Genomic DNA, 18192 nt, shown 5'->3' with positions numbered 1-18192 from the left:
AGATATCCACACATAGTCTTCTCTGGGGAAAACCAATAGAAAGGGAAGAAAGAAGCACCCTACAAAATAATTTTTTTAAATTAGGAGGTTTAAGGAGAATTTATATTTGGTCTGCAAATTTAAAAGATTACTATTAACAGTGGACCTACAATTATGCTAGAGTAATTCTTACTGAACTAATTTCTCTTCTACAAAATTCCCAAGTACCTAGATCTCCTTTTATATATATCTTCTTATCTAAAACCTCTAGAAGTATGTTGTCCAGTATAGTAGCCACTAGCTCATGTGACTACTGAACACCTAAAATATGAAATAAGATGTACTCTAAGTGTGAAATACATACTGAATTTCAAAGACTTACATAAAAAACATTTTTATATCAATTACATTTTTAAATGATAGTATTTAAAATGTATTGGTGAGATTAATTTCACCTGTTTTTTGTTGTTTTTTTTTTTGACTTATTAAATGCACCTACCAGAAAATTTAAAATTATATTTGTGGCTGTATTTCCATTGGACAGCACTCACTGCTCTCTTGAATTTGGTTTCTGATAGTCATGAAATGCCTTGTGTTGGGGATACTTGGAAAAGGAGGAAAAGTGAGTGCTTAGAAATTGTAAGAGGCTGGGCGTCGTGGCTCATCCCTGTAATCCCAGCTACTTGGGAGGCAGAGGTGGGAGGATTGCTTGAGGCCAGGAGTTCAAGACCAGCCTGGGCAACATGGCCAGACCTCGTCTCAAAAACAATTTTAATTGGAATAAAATAAAAGCTGGGAAACCAAATAAACAAATAAAAAAGATTTAAAGGATAGAAAACATGTCAGTATCTATTGTTTAATAGATGGGGAGTTTTAAAAAAGAAATTGAAAGAGAAGTAAAGGTATAAAAGAGCAAGAAAGTCTAGGCTAGAGAGATAAAGGAAGTAGGGATAACCATATCTTTGACTAAGAGCTGTGCTCCCGCTTAAGGTGGTTGCTGAGACATGCTGTGGATGGCATTCTCAGGGGCACAACTGAGGCTGAGTAACCAGCCTGTGTCCTGGAAAGGGGACTGAAGACATACCACACAGCTATGGAAAGCAGCTCAAATACAAATCCCCCAGAATAGCTCTCACATCAAAGTTACTCTAAACTTCTGGGACCATAGCAGAAATTGAAAAGGAGAGATCATCAACCCTTTACTCAGAAAACAGGGAAGGCAATTGGATGGAGAGTCAGCCCTGGATGAAAGGGCTCTTCCTATGGCAGCATAGCAATCTGATTTTATAAGCATTTATAAAACTTTCGGAGCGGGAGCACCTAACATTTTCTAGCAGGAAAGGGGTAGAAAGTAATTGTACAGATCTATTATTGCTAGGTTAGGATATAGAAAGACATGGTAATGTCTTTTTTAACATACTATCTATACTGGTTTATTTTAGTGAACATAAAAATACTCATAAGGATTTTTTTGAAATCACTGGGAACTATAGCTGTTCCAAGATTATTACCTCATAAGATTTCAAGGTCCTTATTCATGAATTTTCCTACAGTAAGGCATACCAAAAACTTAACCCTTTAGAAAAGGAACTATTTTTTTCCCACTACTTGATGATTATCATCATATTAAGCTTTTTTCCTAGGGAGCCATAAGTGTGTTACTCTACTTTTTATCAATAAAATTATTGATACATATTTCCCTGGACATGGAGGGAAGATACTCTTCATTTCCTCCACTGTCCTAATTCTCAGATATACCCAGACAAATCCTGAAAGGATGAAGCTACCACCCACGTTGGAAGCCTCAGTTCATATCACCCAAAAATCTGTACCTTCTAAATCTACAAAGCTGTCTGCCTTCACCATTTCTTCCTGCAATGAACAGAAAACAGAAATAGGTTTTAGAGAGAGACTACCCAACTCTTGTCCACATTTTCCTCCCTTCCCTGAATCAATCAGAACCACCAAGGCTCACCACTGATATTTGAGATTGTTTTATAGATAGAGCAAACCAAATGTGCAATTATTTAGATTCATAAATTAAATTTAGGGCAAATTATTCACTTTTAAAAGAGATCTTTCCCTTAAGAAAAAAAAAAAACTGGCTGGGGGGATGATCACAAAGAATCCTGGTATAATTGAAATATGATTTAACTTGCAAAAAGTTTTTTTCAGTTAATACATAGCAACTCTGGCATGGTAATCAAGGGCTTCAAGATGTGAGCTTCATTTGTGGCTTTGTGACATACCAATTGTTGTGTCAAGCAAATAATGTTTTCTAAGTCTCCATGTTTTCATATGCAAAGTGGGGGTGATAATATCTATCTCAAGCACTTGTTAGGAAAGATCATTGGAAAGCATTTTATAAAAATCTAAGTTCTACAGCAGACATACTCAATCCTTGTTGTATTAAAGAATCAATCACTTGACAAGCTCTTTAAAAATACTGCTGTCCAGACCCCAACCCAGATTAACTAAACTCCAGTCCTTGGTGGTGGGCCCATGTGTCAATGCGCTTTTAAATCTTCCCAGGTGATTCTAATCTATGTTTAGGGCTGAGAACTATTGCTCTAGTGGTTCTTAATGTTAGCTGCCCATTGGAGTTACCCGGCATGTGGCCTGGAGATGGAAACTGTTACAAGCTGCTGAGGCCTACCTATAGCTGAGCCTGAAACCACTGGTCAGAGTCGGCTTGTCTAGGCACTGCAGTCCTAAGAAGCACTTGAAGGCTATCTGAAGAATTCCTTTGTCCAGTTGGCACTGAGTGCTACAATTTGAGGGAAATTCAGAGAATTTTAAATTGTTTCATTTAAAAAAGAAAAATCAAACAAATAAATGAAAAAAAAATACCCACAAGGTTCTCTTAGATACCATCAACAGGAAATATTTTCCAAACTCCAGCTGTTTGGAAATATGCCACATTCTTATTTCTTTATACTGTTGTTTTCAATAGAATCAAAGCTAGAGATTCCATGGATTTTGGCATTGTGTCTTTGTTCTACGGCCTCTACTATGGAGTAATGGGGAGAGACTTTGCCGAGATCTGCTCAGACTACATGGCTTCCACTATAGGGGTAAGTGTTGCTTTCATTTTCTGAAACCATTTATGACACATAGAGAAATGGTCTCTTCTTACATGTCTGCATCCATTTTCAGAAATAAAAAAGTCTTTCTCCATATACTGATTATCGTTTCCTTTGGAACTATTTTGGTTCACCTAGCCCAGTTGCTCCCTGGATTCTCCTTGCATCAAAAAATTGTCTTTGTTAATTAATTGGAAAATACATGTCTTATATAGAATCCTTGTGGAATAAGGCATCTTTTAAAATAAAATATGCAAATTATTTGTGTTATTGTATCTAGCATACTCCAATTGCCAACATTTAAGGATTAGTAAAACATTAACAATAACTAAATCCTGTTAGCTCTGTCCAAAACCCTGCCTAATGCAAATAAAAACTATATTTGATGCTGCATAAAACAGTTCAGAATCAACAGTGCCTCTGGGTAATACTTATTATAAATACCAGTCACATTATATAGCATCTGAAGAAGTAGAAGATATAAAAAGTGTGCTAGATGTATTCTGATTCTATACTGTTACCTAACTGTTAATCTCTAACAGTTGTTTTTCTTTTCTTTTTTTGAACTCTTTTAAGATTAAAATCCAGAATGGACATACTTTCTAGTTAGATGTATTCCTGACTCAGATATCAGGGGCATTTATCTATGTCTGACTCTTGCATATCTCTTAAAAACTTACAGACTAAAGGCTCTAGGGATGACTTAGTAGTTTCAAGAATTTCCACATCTCTGTCGTCTACATGTGTCTCCTGGTACACAGCCAGATGTGAAGTAGAAAAACCAGTGTAAAGCAAAGACATGGAAACAACCCATCAATGATAGACTGGATAAAGAAAGTGTGGTACATATACACCATGGAATACTATGCAGCCATAAAAAGGAATGAGATCATGTCCTTTGCAGGGACATGGATGGAGCTGGAAGCCATTATCTTCAGCAGACTAACACAGGAACAGAAAACCCAACACTGCCTGTTCTCACTTGTACATGGGAGCTGAACAATGAGAACACATGGACACAGAGAGGGGAACAACGCACACTGGGGCCTGTCAGGGGAGGAGAAGGGAGAGCATCAGGAAAAATAGCTAATGCATGTGGGTCTTAATACCTAGCTGATGGGTTGATAGGTACAGCAAACCATCATGGCACATGTTTACCTATGCAACAAACCTGCACGTGTATCCTGGAATTTTAAATTAAATTAAATTTTTTTAAAAAAAGAAAAAAACAGTGTAAGTAGCAAGAAAAGGGTGAACTTCTGGACTGTTCCCTCCATTTCTGGAGCAGGACCTAAGTGGCTATGACCTTGACTTCCTCCTCACCGCATTCGTCCTTCCCCTCCACCATACACTCTATCTTACTCTTTTCCTAAAGCCTGCAGCCCAGATTCTGTGGTGAAATGCTGGAACAATACAACTGCCTTTCTTATAAGGTTTAATGTGAGCACAGGAAGGAGCATTTTTATTCCCAGTTTCTCCAAGAAAAAAACAGAAGTTATACCCCTTGGAAAATTCCCAAAGCCTCTTGTGTTTATGGACAGAAAAGAAAGATTAGAATTATATGTGGCTGTTCTCAAGTAGATCAGGAAGAAGAGACTTTATCTGGCAAGACAACCAAGTCTTTAAGCACCAGCTTTTGGGAAACTTCTCACCTGATCCAACCCGACCAGTTCTTAACATCTTGTCATCCTGTCTGTTTATTCCAGCTACCAAATCTATAAAAACCACTGCCTCAAGCCATTGGTACACCCACCAGTGACTTGGATTAATGAGAGGGGTGTGTGTCCACAGACACTTGTGCATGTGCATGTGCTTGTGACTGAGGTAAGGAGATACAATCTCCCTTCCCATATCAGTGCCTAAGCCCCACACCAGAGCAGGTAAATCAGAATCTCTGGGAGTAGAGCCAGTACATCTGCTTCAAAAAAAAAAAAAAACAAAAACCAACCAAACAAAAAAAACTCCTTAGGAAAAGTAATGAGCTATTAAACCATCCAAAACCATGGGGTGAATCTTAAATGCATGTTGCTGAGTGAGAGAAGCCAGTCTGAAAAGGCTCCATCCTGTATGACTGCATTTATATGACATTTTAGAAAAGGTGCAACTATAGAGTTGCTAAACAGATCTGTGGTTGCCAAGGCTTTAGGGAAGGAGCATGGTTGAATAGGTGAAGCACAGGAAATTTAGAGTGGTGAAACTCTTCTGTGTGATACGATAATGGTGGATACATAACACTATACATTTCTCAAAATCCATAGAAAGTGTGAACCTTAAATTTATGCAAATTTTAAAAATAATTTAGGAAGTCAGAGAATCCAAGGATAGAATTCAGATCATGCCAAAAGAATCTAACCATATTACAAATGTATGAAATAACCTCATTGAAAGGGGTGGGAACAAAGGTGCTGACCTAAGTAACTTTGAAATGAATGGAGATCATAAGACTAAAAACAAAAGAAGCTGTGTCCTAAGCACTGTACTCTAGTTGATAAAGTTGTTGCTGTCAAGTCTATGGGTTAACAATTTTGATACCACCATACATGTATTCTGTAATTATAATTGTTTAGCTTAATATAGATATACATGGATAGATATAGAAATATTTACAGATATGTGTGTGTGTGTGTGTGTGTTAGTATATACAGATGAATTCCTTGTTCTGTCAGCTAAGAGGTCCTAGGGGCAATGATACCCCGGCAAAATGAATATACATAGTGTCCAGATCTTGTTTTCTAATATCATTCTACAATAAAAGGAACTGGGGCTTGTTGAAGAAGTGGCTGATTACAGGTCTGGGCAAAGAATACACAATATAAAAGCCTGGTGCATCTTATAGTGACCAAAAGCAAGAAAATGCTAAAAACAAAAGAACTCCACAGTGATTGGGGATATGTCAAAGAGACACAGGAGCCAACTGAAAGAGCTCCCAATGGCCAAAGCTGGAATTTGAGCAACAAAATAGTAATAGTAGTAGTATTGAGTTATAACCCAAAGCATAAAATAAATATCCATGGGTCCACGTTGATATCAATAAATGATTGAATAAATAAATAAGTGGAAGAGAATAGTCAAATCTGTGCAAAAGAATTCCACATAATTTATATAAATTCTCCTCCCTTAACGAGGTTGTGATGATTAAATTTTAGAGTCAATTTGCCTAGGCTATGATACCCACTTGTTTGGTAAAATCACTAGTCTACATGTTGATGCAAAGGTATTTTGCAGATATGATTAATATCTATAATCAATTGACTTTACGTGAAGGAGATTACCCTTAATATTCCACATAGACCTCAGCCAATCAGTCGAAGGCCTTAATAGCAAAAACTGAGGCTTCCTAGAGAAAAAGGAGTTCTGCCTCAAGACTGCAACATCAATCTTGCCAGAGTTTCCAGCCTGCTGGCCTGCCAACCTGCTCTGCAAATTTCTGACTTGCCCACAAATGTGTGGGCCAATTCCTTAAAATCAATCTAATAATAATATAGGGAAACTAGATATGTGGTATATAGCCAATCTCTGTAATATTTTTGTATCTTTTCTTTAAATCTAAAACTATTATAAAATAATTTTCTTTGGAAAAAAAAAAAAGCTTCCTAGGGATTCTAATATGCTGCCAGTGTTGAGAACCACTCCTTATCCACAGTATGGGAAGATGCAGCTATCCCAAGGTAAAGTTCTAAATGCATTGCCTTCCAATGGTGATTGCTCAGCATGCACCCAATAAAAACATGGGGATTTAAATGACAGAGAGATGCCTCGGTTTACTCCAGAGATCTGAATCAGAATCTCCAGGACAATAAAGGGAAGGGCCAATCTATGGATTAAACTCAAAGGCTTCCTCTGAAGGTTCCTCTTAACTCCAGCCCTGGATAAAAATGATTCCTGTGAAAGGATTCCTCAATGTGAAGGTTAGATGAGAGGTTATAATTGACAATGTGCTTTGGGTCCATTTGGAATTCAATGAGTTTTTGCCTGGAAACCTTAACCCCTCTGTAGCATTCTTCTTACAGGAAACGGTGTCTCACATTCTAAACTATCTTAGAAGCAGTGGAGATTCTTTTCTTTTTTTTTTTTTTTTTTTTTGAGACAGAGTCTTGCTCTGTCACCCAGGCTAGAGTGCAGTGGCACAATCTCAGCTCACTGCAACCTCCACCTCCCGGGTTCAACCAATTCTCCTGCCTCAGCCTCCCGAGTAGCTGGGATTACAGGTGCCCACCACCGCACCTGGCTAATTTTTTTGTATTTTTAGTAGAGACAGGGTTTCACCCCGTTGGCCACGCTGGTCTCGAACTCCTGACCTTGTGATCCACCTGCCTCAGCCTCCCAAAGTGCTGGGATTACAGGCATGAGCCACCGTGCCCAGCCGCAGTGGAGATTCTATGTGCCAAGGGCTGCCTGTCCCAGTGCCTGGCAGTGGCTTCCTGCATTCAGAGAGTGGCATGTGCTCTCCTTTCCGACTGTGCTCTGTCCATTTCCTCTGATAGTTCTACAGTGTCAGCGGGTTGCCTACAAGGAGCTTATCAGACAATATCTGTGCAGTCTGTGGGCAGAAGATCATTGTGGAGCTTGATGAAGAAGGGCTCATTGAAAACACCTACCAGCTTTCCTGTAATCATGTGTATCCTTTTCAAAGGAAACTGTTTGGCCTTCATCAAGCCTCCTTCTTTCTTCCTTCACCTCCTTCTGTCCTCATCTCCTCCATCTTGCTTACCTTCCATGCCCAAACCCCAGTCCTTTATCCTCCAGCCCAGTCTTTTTTTTTGAGTCTTCCTGTTTGTCCCTGCTTAATAATAAACTGCTAATTAAGGTGAACCTCCTTCTCCAGTAATTTCCTTTTTAAAGAAGACTCTTAATGCCACATAGACAGGAAGGCAGTATCTGAGCAGGGTGCTAGCAGGGGAAATTGGTTGAAGTCATAAGCGAGCAGATAGCCAAGAAAGATCAGGAAAAGAAGGGGTTTGGAGGTGAGAAAAAGAGTGAAGTATCAGGTGCACAGGGGAACTTAAGACTATCCAAGTGGAGCCCCAGGTCTGAATCTTAGCAAACCAAGAAATACAAAGAGTGCTTTGCCTAGAAATAATCCTAGGAACCTACCTGTGGCAACAGTAGTCTTGGGAGCAGCCAAGGGAGGAAACCAAGCCTTCTTCTCAGCTTCAGTCTTTAGAAGAAGATACAGCCACAGGCAAGACACCTTGGATTACAAAAGCAGGGACCAAAATTTGGACATTTGTTCTTGGACCATGGGCTCCTCTACCAATGGGTTCTATCCCAAATAGCTATCCATTGGCTGAGGGATCTTCATATGATAGGTACCAGACAGCCTGAGCCTGGAAACCAGCATTCTATGGTAACTCCAGTAACCATTAAGAAAAGCCTCAATGTGCTGAAAAATGCTGGCATCGAGACCCCTGAACAAATCAACCTGTGCTGCCTGAACATGTATGGATACTACTTTTGCTATGGATACCAAAGTTAGGCTTAGGTTGGCCAATCATCAGTATTTCAATTCTTCCTAAATACAAGAAAGGGTATTATTTATCTTTATTTTATAGTACAGTATCAATTTAATAATGTCATCGCTATGTACCCAGTTAGTTCAAAGCTCTGGCATTATGAGATGGTTAAACCATCTGTCTTTTGCCTAAAGCCCACTTAATTTAGTCAGTCATACCTCGGTGTCCAGTACCTATGATTCAATTCTGTTTAATCTGGACAGTTTCCACTTATTCAATCCTGAGAGTAAAACCTGGACCAAATGCATCTCAAAAGTAATAGGAGCCTTTACTCCAACACATAAGCCTTAAAATCTTAAGGGAAAAAACACAAAGATACCCCATATGGATTTCTGTAGTGGTTTTTTCAGTGTGATACCTTTCCCAAAATATTCATTCTTTGTAGCAATTTTCCAAGTCTGGCCCTAGTTTTAAATATGATTTATTTTTCAAATGTTGGAACAGAGCCCCTTCTGCCATTTGCAAATGGAAATATTTTCTCTCTCCACCTTTAAAAGCCCTTAGGGATTGTTGTACGTGTGTGCATATATAATCTAAAATGTAGTCACCTTTAAATTTGCATTTCAGGGAGTATTATTAATGGCCTATTTTAGCATGAGTCATATTACTGAGAAATGGGCAAATATGAGTCATATTAACAAGGATGGGTTATCTGAGTCTTGCTCTGCAGCAGTTCTCCAGTGTGGAAGTTTTTCAGCATTGAGATTTTGAAAATGAAAAAGAGCATTAGAGAGAATGTGGACATTTCAGTGCTGGCTCAATGGCCCCTGAATTCTATACCTTTGTGGAAGATGGGGCTGTATTCCAGCCCTTTTGAATGAAAGGCTGTTGGAGTTTTGGTTCAAAATCTTTGTTATAATACACCACTTTATTTTAAAACATATTGCAAAAATGACCCCAATTCCAAGAACATAAAATAATGGAAACTCCTGGTTACATTGAAATGTAATACTGAGGAGTTATATACATGGCCTTGACTTGCTACACCACCGAGCTCCTCCATTTGTTAGGGAGGGAACTTCTACATCGTTGCTGTTCACCTGGGTGTGTAACAGGCCAGTCAAAAGATCATGTGATCTTGGCCCAGAAAGTCACACTGGGAGCAGCGATTGTAGAAATAAACAAATCAATAGGATGGATTTCATTATAGTTCATTTTTCCCAAATCCATAGTATCAGGGAACATGGAAATATATGTTTCCAAAAATAATCAGTTTTGAAAGAGTCATTCAAATGTTCATTCAATACATATTTCTTAGGCATGGCTTACGATGCTGAGGACACTGAAATGAATGAGACATAGTCCTACAGGTAACACATGGTCTAGGAGAAACACGTAAGTACCAAAAGTCATGCTACACTAGAGTAAGTCTCTGGTGCTGTGAGAACACATAGGGTTCACTCTCAAGTTTGGGGACAAAGGGTCAGACTTTCCGGACCAGGAGACGTATACTAATGGATCTATAAATGCCTAGAGTTTGAGAAGTTTAGTAGGTATATATTCTATTAAAAATAATTGGCTCCTTATCAGTACTTTTAAAATACAAGAAAAAAAATATGAAGTTAATGGAAATATTTGTAACTTTATAACCGCAAATAATTTTAACTTGTCTAAGTGCCTAAGACAAGTCTGATTACATGAAGCTAATGAATAATGCACAAAAAGTAGAACAGAGAAATGCTACAGTAAATGCATGAGAAATGCACAATAACAAGGTGGGGAAATGTAACAATACACTTATGGAAGACATCACTGTAAAGGAAAAAAAAAAAAAAAGGACTCACATTCTTTATCTAATCCAATTCTTACCAGAATCAAGTGAGGCAAGAAGGCCAAGAAGCTAAGTAAATTCCTCGGGGTCATAAAGCGAATGCAGTTGTGACTCCAGGCTCACTGTCATTGTCAGGTCCCTTACAGAACCTCCCGAAAAAAGCGACGTGCCTCATCAAGTCATGACTCCACCACTAGACCCCGAAGATGGGACCATTCCATGCCATCATGAACCAGACATTGCCTTTTCATATCTAGAAGCCTCCCTAACAAGATGCTTCAGCTTTCATGAATTCTGCATCCGAGGTTGGTGTATCGTTGGGAAAAAGCAGACTTGCCCTTACTGCAAAGAGAAGGTTGATTTGAAGAGGATGATCAGTAATCCATATCCTTTAAAACAAAAAGGTTATAAGAGATTATCTTGAATGTTTCTCAGGATATATTCTTCAATGAAAACTTTCAGTGTTTTTGTATAGTTCCAGCAGAAAATTTTCTGTTTTCCCTAATCACCTATTTCAAAATGACTTATGGTCTCTTTTCTCCTCTGTGCCTATAATACTATTCTGGTTAGAAAGTTAAATGCCAGAAAACATTCCACTGTTTATGTTCTATATTTTCCACATTAAGGGCTGTAGTGGAAATGTGATGAGACATTGCAAAAAATAGGTAAAATATATGGAAGAATATTCAGGATGGATGGATGGATGGATGAATAAATGGGGGAATTAGATGGGTGGGTAGATAGGTGCATAAATAGAAAAATTGGAATTGAAATTTTAAAAGCTGAAATGTGAACTAGAGTACAGAAAACTATTTTTAAAATATGTTAGGGTGTACCAAATTTTATTATTCTCAGAAATGAGTAGGTATTTCCCCGTCTGGATTTTGGCTTTTTAAATTCCATGCCATGCATCATCTCTTCTTAGGCCAAACACTAGTGATAACAATATTGAAAAGAAATAAAGATCTACAGAGTTGGTCAGCTTCTGGCAGCAGCTGAGATTTGTATAGACATCAGAGATGTGCAACAGAATAAACTCAAGTCACATTAAGGTCACAGGAAGGTAATGGCCCCCATCCGGAGCTAACTAGAAAGACTTTGTCTTCAATCTCACTATCTCAAGACCATAGTATATCTCATTCAGACAGTGGGGCGGGAATGGAATTAAAACATATCCTCCCTTAAGCAGAAGAGCCCTGAGAGGTTGGCATCAACCTGCCAAGTACCATCTCTTCTCTAAGAGACAGCCTTTCTGTACTTTCTGAGTAACAGTCACCTAAATTTTACAATGCTAAAGGAATCACCTTCCTTGCTTTCTGCTCCCCTGTTCCTCACCAACCCTATATGTATGGTTTAACAATGGCTACTGGCAACAATGCCCTCATCTCTGGGCACTGCAGATCAGGGAGGGATTCAAGGAGGGCACCAGAGAAGGAGGCAACATCAGTGGATCTTTGGGTCTCAAGGCTCATACCATTGCAAGAGACCACCCTCTGCAGTGCCCATTCCATCCACAGACCTGGCCTTTCTCGGTGAGTCAGTGCCACTCAAGCCCAACTCAAGGCTAAAAGTGTGTGATGATCCTTCCACCTTCCTGTTCATCCACTGTCCCGGAATTCCTCTTCTAAAATGAGGATACCAAGTCCAGAACAGTTTTTGGTTATTAACCTATAAAACCTCAATGCATAAATCTTTGTTATAAAATTGGTGATAATATGATCATAAACGTCACCTCAAGTGATACTTTAACAAAGGGCAATTCATTTCTTTATGTAGTCTTGAGAAAATAAACTGTTGAATAAAACATGTACTACTCTTTTATTGAGACACATAAGAAAAATCTACATGTGAAAAAGCTGTCATTTTGCTTGTAAAATTGTTGTCAGAGACACTATGCATTCATTAAGCTCCCTAGCACAGTTTATCAAAGACAGCAGAAAAAGGTCTCTCTTATCTGATGAACCAGTGTTATTCTTTGTAATATACAATGGGTTCATTCTGATGTATGACTACAGCAAAGCCCAGAGCTGTTTTTGCTCATTTAGAGCAGTTTCCACTATCCTTGGTTTTCCAGTATAGTCATTCCCCTCTTCTTCCTTCTTTTACCATATACCCTTGCCTTTGATTCTTGTTTTCTAGTTTGGGATTTTATTGTAAAGAGCTTCAATTTATTTTCAGAAATTGGGTGTGGTGTAAGTAACAATGATAACCGTAATGCTATAAAACTCACATAAGGGGCTTTTAATTGAGCACATAGAATTAACAAGAAAGGAAATACCCATTCATTACATTGTTTATTACATTTGCAAATGACATTTATGAATATTTCTGCTACTTGGCTGTATATAGAACAACCTCCTTAACTGAGATTTAGCTGGGAGCGCACACATTTTCTGTATGGACAAATCCTGGATTGGCTTCGTTACTTGGTGGCCTGGCAACCTGTGGTGATAGGAATAGTTCAAGGCATTAACTATTCACTAGGGCTGGAATAGGACAGCAGACCCTAGAAGCAACATACTGCATGGTTGAAATCCTTGGTTCAACATTTAATATTAATTTTTTTTAATTTTAGAGATGATCCCAAGTGTTTAGAAAACTAAGTAAACTTTGTTGTCAAGTAATTTGTCCATGTGGAAAGAATTTAAAGAGAAGCTGAACAATGGAATAAACAAATAAAGCATGTTTTTTCATCTTTCCCATTACATCTGTTTCTCAACTCATGCACATGTCACATTTGTTACACTGCACTGTGGACATTCTACTTCCAGTTTGACTGATAACAATATCTGTAAAGTGTTTCAGAGGTTTGCAAAGTACTTCTCACATACAACATTTAGCCATAGCTAATACTTTCTCATCAGTTCAACATCTTTAAAGTAGGTGGAGTTGTTAAGTAATCTATCGTTAAGGACATTGTGCTTGTCTTCTGCTCTATGTGCTTCTTACCATGTGACAGCTTCTGCACCACAGAGCTCTTCTGTAGAAAGTGGGTTACTCCCAAAACAGCATGGTACTGGTACCAAAACAGAGATATAGACCAATGGAACAGAACAGAGCCCTCAGAAATAATGCCGCATATCTACAACTATCTGATCTTTGACAAACCTGACAAAAACAAGCAATGGGGAAAGGATTCCCTATTTAATAAATGGTGCTGGGAAAACTGGCTAGCCATATGTAGAAAGCTGAAACTAGATCCCTTCCTTACACCTTATACAAAAATTAATTCAAGATGGATTAAAGACTTACATGTTAGACCTAAAACCATAAAAACCCTAGAAGAAAACCTAGGCAATACCATTCAGGACATAGGCATGGGCAAGGACTTCATGTCTAAAACACCAAAAGCAATGGCAACAAAAGCCAAAATTGACAAATGGGATCTAATTAAACTAAAGAGCTGCTGCACAGCAAAAGAAACTACCATCAGAGTGAACAGGCAACCTACAGAATGGGAGAAAATTTTTGCAACCTACTCATCTGACAAAGGGCTAATATCCAAAATCTACAATGAACTCAAACAAATTTACAAGAAAAAAACAAACAATCCCATCAAAAAGTGGACGAAGGATATGAACAGACACTTTTCAAAAGACATTTATGCCGCCAAAAAACACATGAAAAAATGCTCATCATCACTGGCCATCAGAGAAATGCAAATCAAAACCACAATGAGATACCATCTCACACCAGTTAGAATGGCGATCATTAAAAAGTCAGGAAACAACAGGTGCTGGAGAGGATGTGGAGAAATAGGAACACTTTTACACTGTTGGTGGGACTGTAAACTAGTTCAACCATTATGGAAGTTGGTGTGGCAATTCCTCGGGGATCTAGAACTAGAAATACCATTTGACCCAGCCATCCCATTACTGGGTATATACCCAAAGGATTATAAATCATGCTGCTATAAAGACATACGCACATGTATGTTTATTGCGGCACTATTCACAATAGCAAAGACTTGGAACCAACCCAAATGTCCAACAATGATCGACTGGGTTAAGAAAATGTGGCACATATACACCATGGAATACTATGCAGCCATAAAAAATGATGAGTTCATGTCCTTTGTAGGGACATGGATGAAACTGGACACCATCATTCTCAGTAAACTATCGCAAGGACAAAAAACCAAACACCGCATGTTCTCACTCATAGATGGGAATTGAACAATGAGAACACATGGACACAGGAAGGGGAACATCACACTCTGGGGACAGTTGTGGGGTGGGGGAAGGGGGGAGGGATAGCATTAGGAGATATACCTAATGCTAAATGACGAGTTAATGGGTGCAGCACACCAACATGGCACATGTATACATATATAACAAACCTGCACGTTGTGCACATGTACCCTAAAACTTAAAGTATAATAATAATAATAAAAATGAAAAAACAAAAAAACAAAAAGAACAAGATCATATCCTTTGCAGGAACACAAATGGAGCTGGAGGCCATTATCCTTAGCAAGCTAATACAGGAACAGAAAACCAAATAATGCAAGTTCTCAGTTTTAACTGGGAGCTAAACAATGAAAACACATGGACCCAAAGAGAAAAACAACAGACACTGGATCCTACTTGTGGGTGGAAGGTGGGAGGAGGGAGGATTAGAAAAAAATAACTATGGGTACTAGGCTTAGTACCTGAATGACAAAATAATCTGTACAACAAACCCCCATGACACAAGTTTACTTATGCATGAAACCTGCACACGTACCCCTGAACCTAAAATAAACGTTTAAAAAATAAAAAAGGAAGATTAAAGATATTCATGATACACTAAAAAAAAAAAAAAAAAAAAAAAAAGTGGGTTACTCCCACAGCCTCTGGCAGCAGGCGCCACACCTTCTCAAGGGGCCACAGGTACTTTGGGTTTCCTGGAGCTGCCAAAAGTATTCAAACCACTGCAACAGCTGTACTAAAGCAAGAAGACTCACTTTTGTTCCACTCTGCGTGTGTGTGCACACACACACATGCACAGTCATTCCATTGTGGCACTCTGCTTTTATTTTCTTCATAGCACTTATCAATACCTGAAATCCTATCATAAATTTATTGTCTTCTCCTCCATGAAGACAAGGAATTTTATCTGTTTTGTTCCCTACCATATCCCCTGCACTTTGCGCACTGCCTAGCACATAATAGGCACTCAAAAAATATTTTTTGAAAGAGTAAATTAATCTGGCAGAAGAGAACAAAATAACTGAATAGAGAAGACCAGCCAGAAAGAATTAACCCATGAATGATATGTTAGACTCTCAAAATTAATTTAAATTACTGGTCATTTTTTAAACAGCCAACACTGTATACATCAACACCAGACATCTACTCTGCAATACTTGAAGCCATTACACTTGTATGAAGTAGAAAGGAAATACAATGATTATTTTCCTTGTTGAGATACTGGCACTATACGTAATGCTATTCAAAGGTCCATCATTAAGAAAATTCACACTACAATTTCTAACTGTTGAGAACTTTCCTCTTTCAAACTGCCCAATGCTTCAGTATTATTGAAATAGGTCAGGGTCCATGGTCTCGTTGTCTAAGGTGTTATTTGAACTTATTTTGTCATGACTGAGAAAATGAAGGAGGATGGACGCAAAGGGTGAGGTTGGAGCAAAAGTTTAATAAGTGAAAGAAGAAAGCTCTCCACAGTGGAGAGGAGAGCCCAAGTGGGGTGCCATTTTACAGTTGAATGCAAAAGCTTTTGTACGAAACTCCTCTCATCTCTGTAGCTGTTTGAGTAACTTCTCTTATTTGAAAACCTGTCTGCACAACTCCACCTATCTATACAGCTGTGAGATATCTCTAGGTAAGCACAAAGCATAGCTTTTTTCTTGTATGAATAACTGTGGGTTTGTTTTAGGTAAGCCCCCTCTGTTTCCAGTGCAATCTCCCGTGGAGCCCCCCGTGTTCATATCTGAAAAAGGGAGAAAACATTTTCCTGGGAGCCTGCTAATCACACAAAGAACTAAAGGCTTCTCTGCTGGACCTTGCCTGCTTATCTGTGCAGGTGCAGCCTGAGTTTTCCCCAGGCTGCTCTATTTTTGCCTGTAGCTGTGATTTTTCAAGCAGGCTGCTTCTCTGAAGACTAGCCTTAGCTGTCTACCCAACTAATTTTTCATTTTCTCCTCTCTCATTATGATTGATTCAGCATCCAGATTATAGAATTTTTAATTGCTTATTTCTCTACTCTGAAAACATTCCAATAATTCAATACTTACTATATAGTAGGCATGTTCAAGGGGTAGGGAGATAAAACAAGATTCTTGAGCTTATAGTCTATTGACAAATAAAAGACTTCACATTTGAATACAGCACTAACAAAAATTAGTTTTTCTCCTGTTAAACAAAAAAAGAACCCTTAAACAGATCTCTAATTTAGTTCCCACTTATCTTTTATGTATAGCCACAATGGTAGCTTTTAGAACCATTTAGAACTCTGGGCAAATAAGCCAGTATTTATCTGAATGGGATTCACAATGACCCTCAGAGTTCAGGAATGTCAGATAATCACTAAACAGCCTCAGAAAAAAATGAAGATGCCATTTTCTTTATAAAGTTTAAGTATTTACAATCTAATCCCAATTTTGTAAAGTAGTGTGTATATATACACTGAAAAAAGATTGGAGAGTATTATGGCTAATACTAGGTGTCAACTTGATGGGATTGAAAGCTGCCTGGATAGCTGGTAAAGTATTGTTTCTGGTGTGTCTGTGAGGGTGTTGCCGGAGGGGATTAACATTTGAGTCAGTGGACTCGGAGAGGAAGATCCACCTTTAATGTGAATAGGCACCACATCACCTCAGGTGATCCTCCCACCTCAGCCTCCCAAAGTGCTGAGATTACAGGCATGAGCCACCACGCCTGTCCTAAAGATTATTTTTTAAAGATTATTTTAAATCTATCAATTAACTATGAAGCTATTTCAGTTGATATTTTAATTTCTTGAAATTAAACATAGATCAAGTCAGTGTTAAATCTACCTTGTTCTCGTAATTAACATGGTGCTTAATGTAGGAAACAGAGAAGTAAAGCAGAAAGTCCATTACTGTGTTTGGTGTCTGTGGAATCTCCTCAAGTTTCCTTCTTCTAAACTTGTTTTTTGCTTTTTGTTTTGTTTTGTTTTTTTGAGACAGTGTCTTGCTCTGTCACCCAGGCTGGAGTGCAGTGGTGCAATCACAGCTCACTGCAGCCTGGACCTCCTGGGCTCAGGTGATCCTCCCACCTCAGTCCCCCGAGTAGCTAGGACCAGAGGCACATGCCACCATGCCCTGCTAATATTTTGTATTTTTTGGTAAGAGACAGGGTTTTGCCATGTTGCCCAGGCTGGTCTCCAACTCCTGGGCTCAAGCAATCCTCCTGCCTCAGCCTCCCAAAGTGCTGGGATTACGCCAGGCCTGATTTTTTTTTTAAGGCTGGCTACTGTTTCCTCCATAACATTCTTCTGGGAGGTCGTGTGAAACAGCAGCAGCCCTGTGCGAGTTCCCCAAGGAAAAGCTTCTTCTGCACTTAATGAGCATATATTTCTTTGTGGTATTTTTCTGCAAACAGCAGGATCCCTTATATCCCTGCTAGTATCCATAACAGAAAAATATCCATTTACAAGCCATAATATATAAGGGACTGAAATCTCTTCTTGGAAAATAATAATAGCTAATATCTACTACAGACATCACCCTCACCCCACAAACGAACCCATAGTGCCCATTCTCTTAGGCGTGGTACTCTTGCCCTCCACACCCCTCCAGAGAAAATGGAAATCAAGGAGCTTAGGCTCATGGTTTACTTACATTCCTACATTTCATACTGTCAGCATCTTAGGATATAGAGAT

General features: G+C 38.7%; 1 protein-coding gene across 3 annotated transcripts in view; it reads left to right on the top strand.

Moving 5' to 3' along the window:
* The window catches only part of RNF175 (ring finger protein 175), a 49970-nt gene extending 36922 nt beyond the window's left edge, over window positions 1-13048 (top strand). The window contains exons 6-9 of one of the 3 annotated variants that reach the window (XM_003257855.3): window positions 2933-3053; window positions 7547-7680; window positions 10629-10730; window positions 12721-13048. In XM_003257855.3, the coding sequence (XP_003257903.2) occupies window positions 2933-3053; window positions 7547-7680; window positions 10629-10730; window positions 12721-12841 (478 nt within the window). In that variant the 3' untranslated portion in view covers window positions 12842-13048. The remainder of the gene's footprint in view (window positions 1-2932; window positions 3054-7546; window positions 7681-10628; window positions 10731-12720) is intronic. The other 2 variants (XM_030816255.1, XM_030816254.1) reach the window with 2 other exon arrangements.
* The last annotated feature ends 5144 nt before the right edge of the window (window positions 13049-18192 follow it).

This window comes from Nomascus leucogenys, chromosome 7b (assembly GCF_006542625.1).
Source record: "Nomascus leucogenys isolate Asia chromosome 7b, Asia_NLE_v1, whole genome shotgun sequence".
Lineage (NCBI taxonomy): Eukaryota > Metazoa > Chordata > Mammalia > Primates > Hylobatidae > Nomascus > Nomascus leucogenys.
This window is presented reverse-complemented; position numbering and strand designations above follow the sequence as displayed.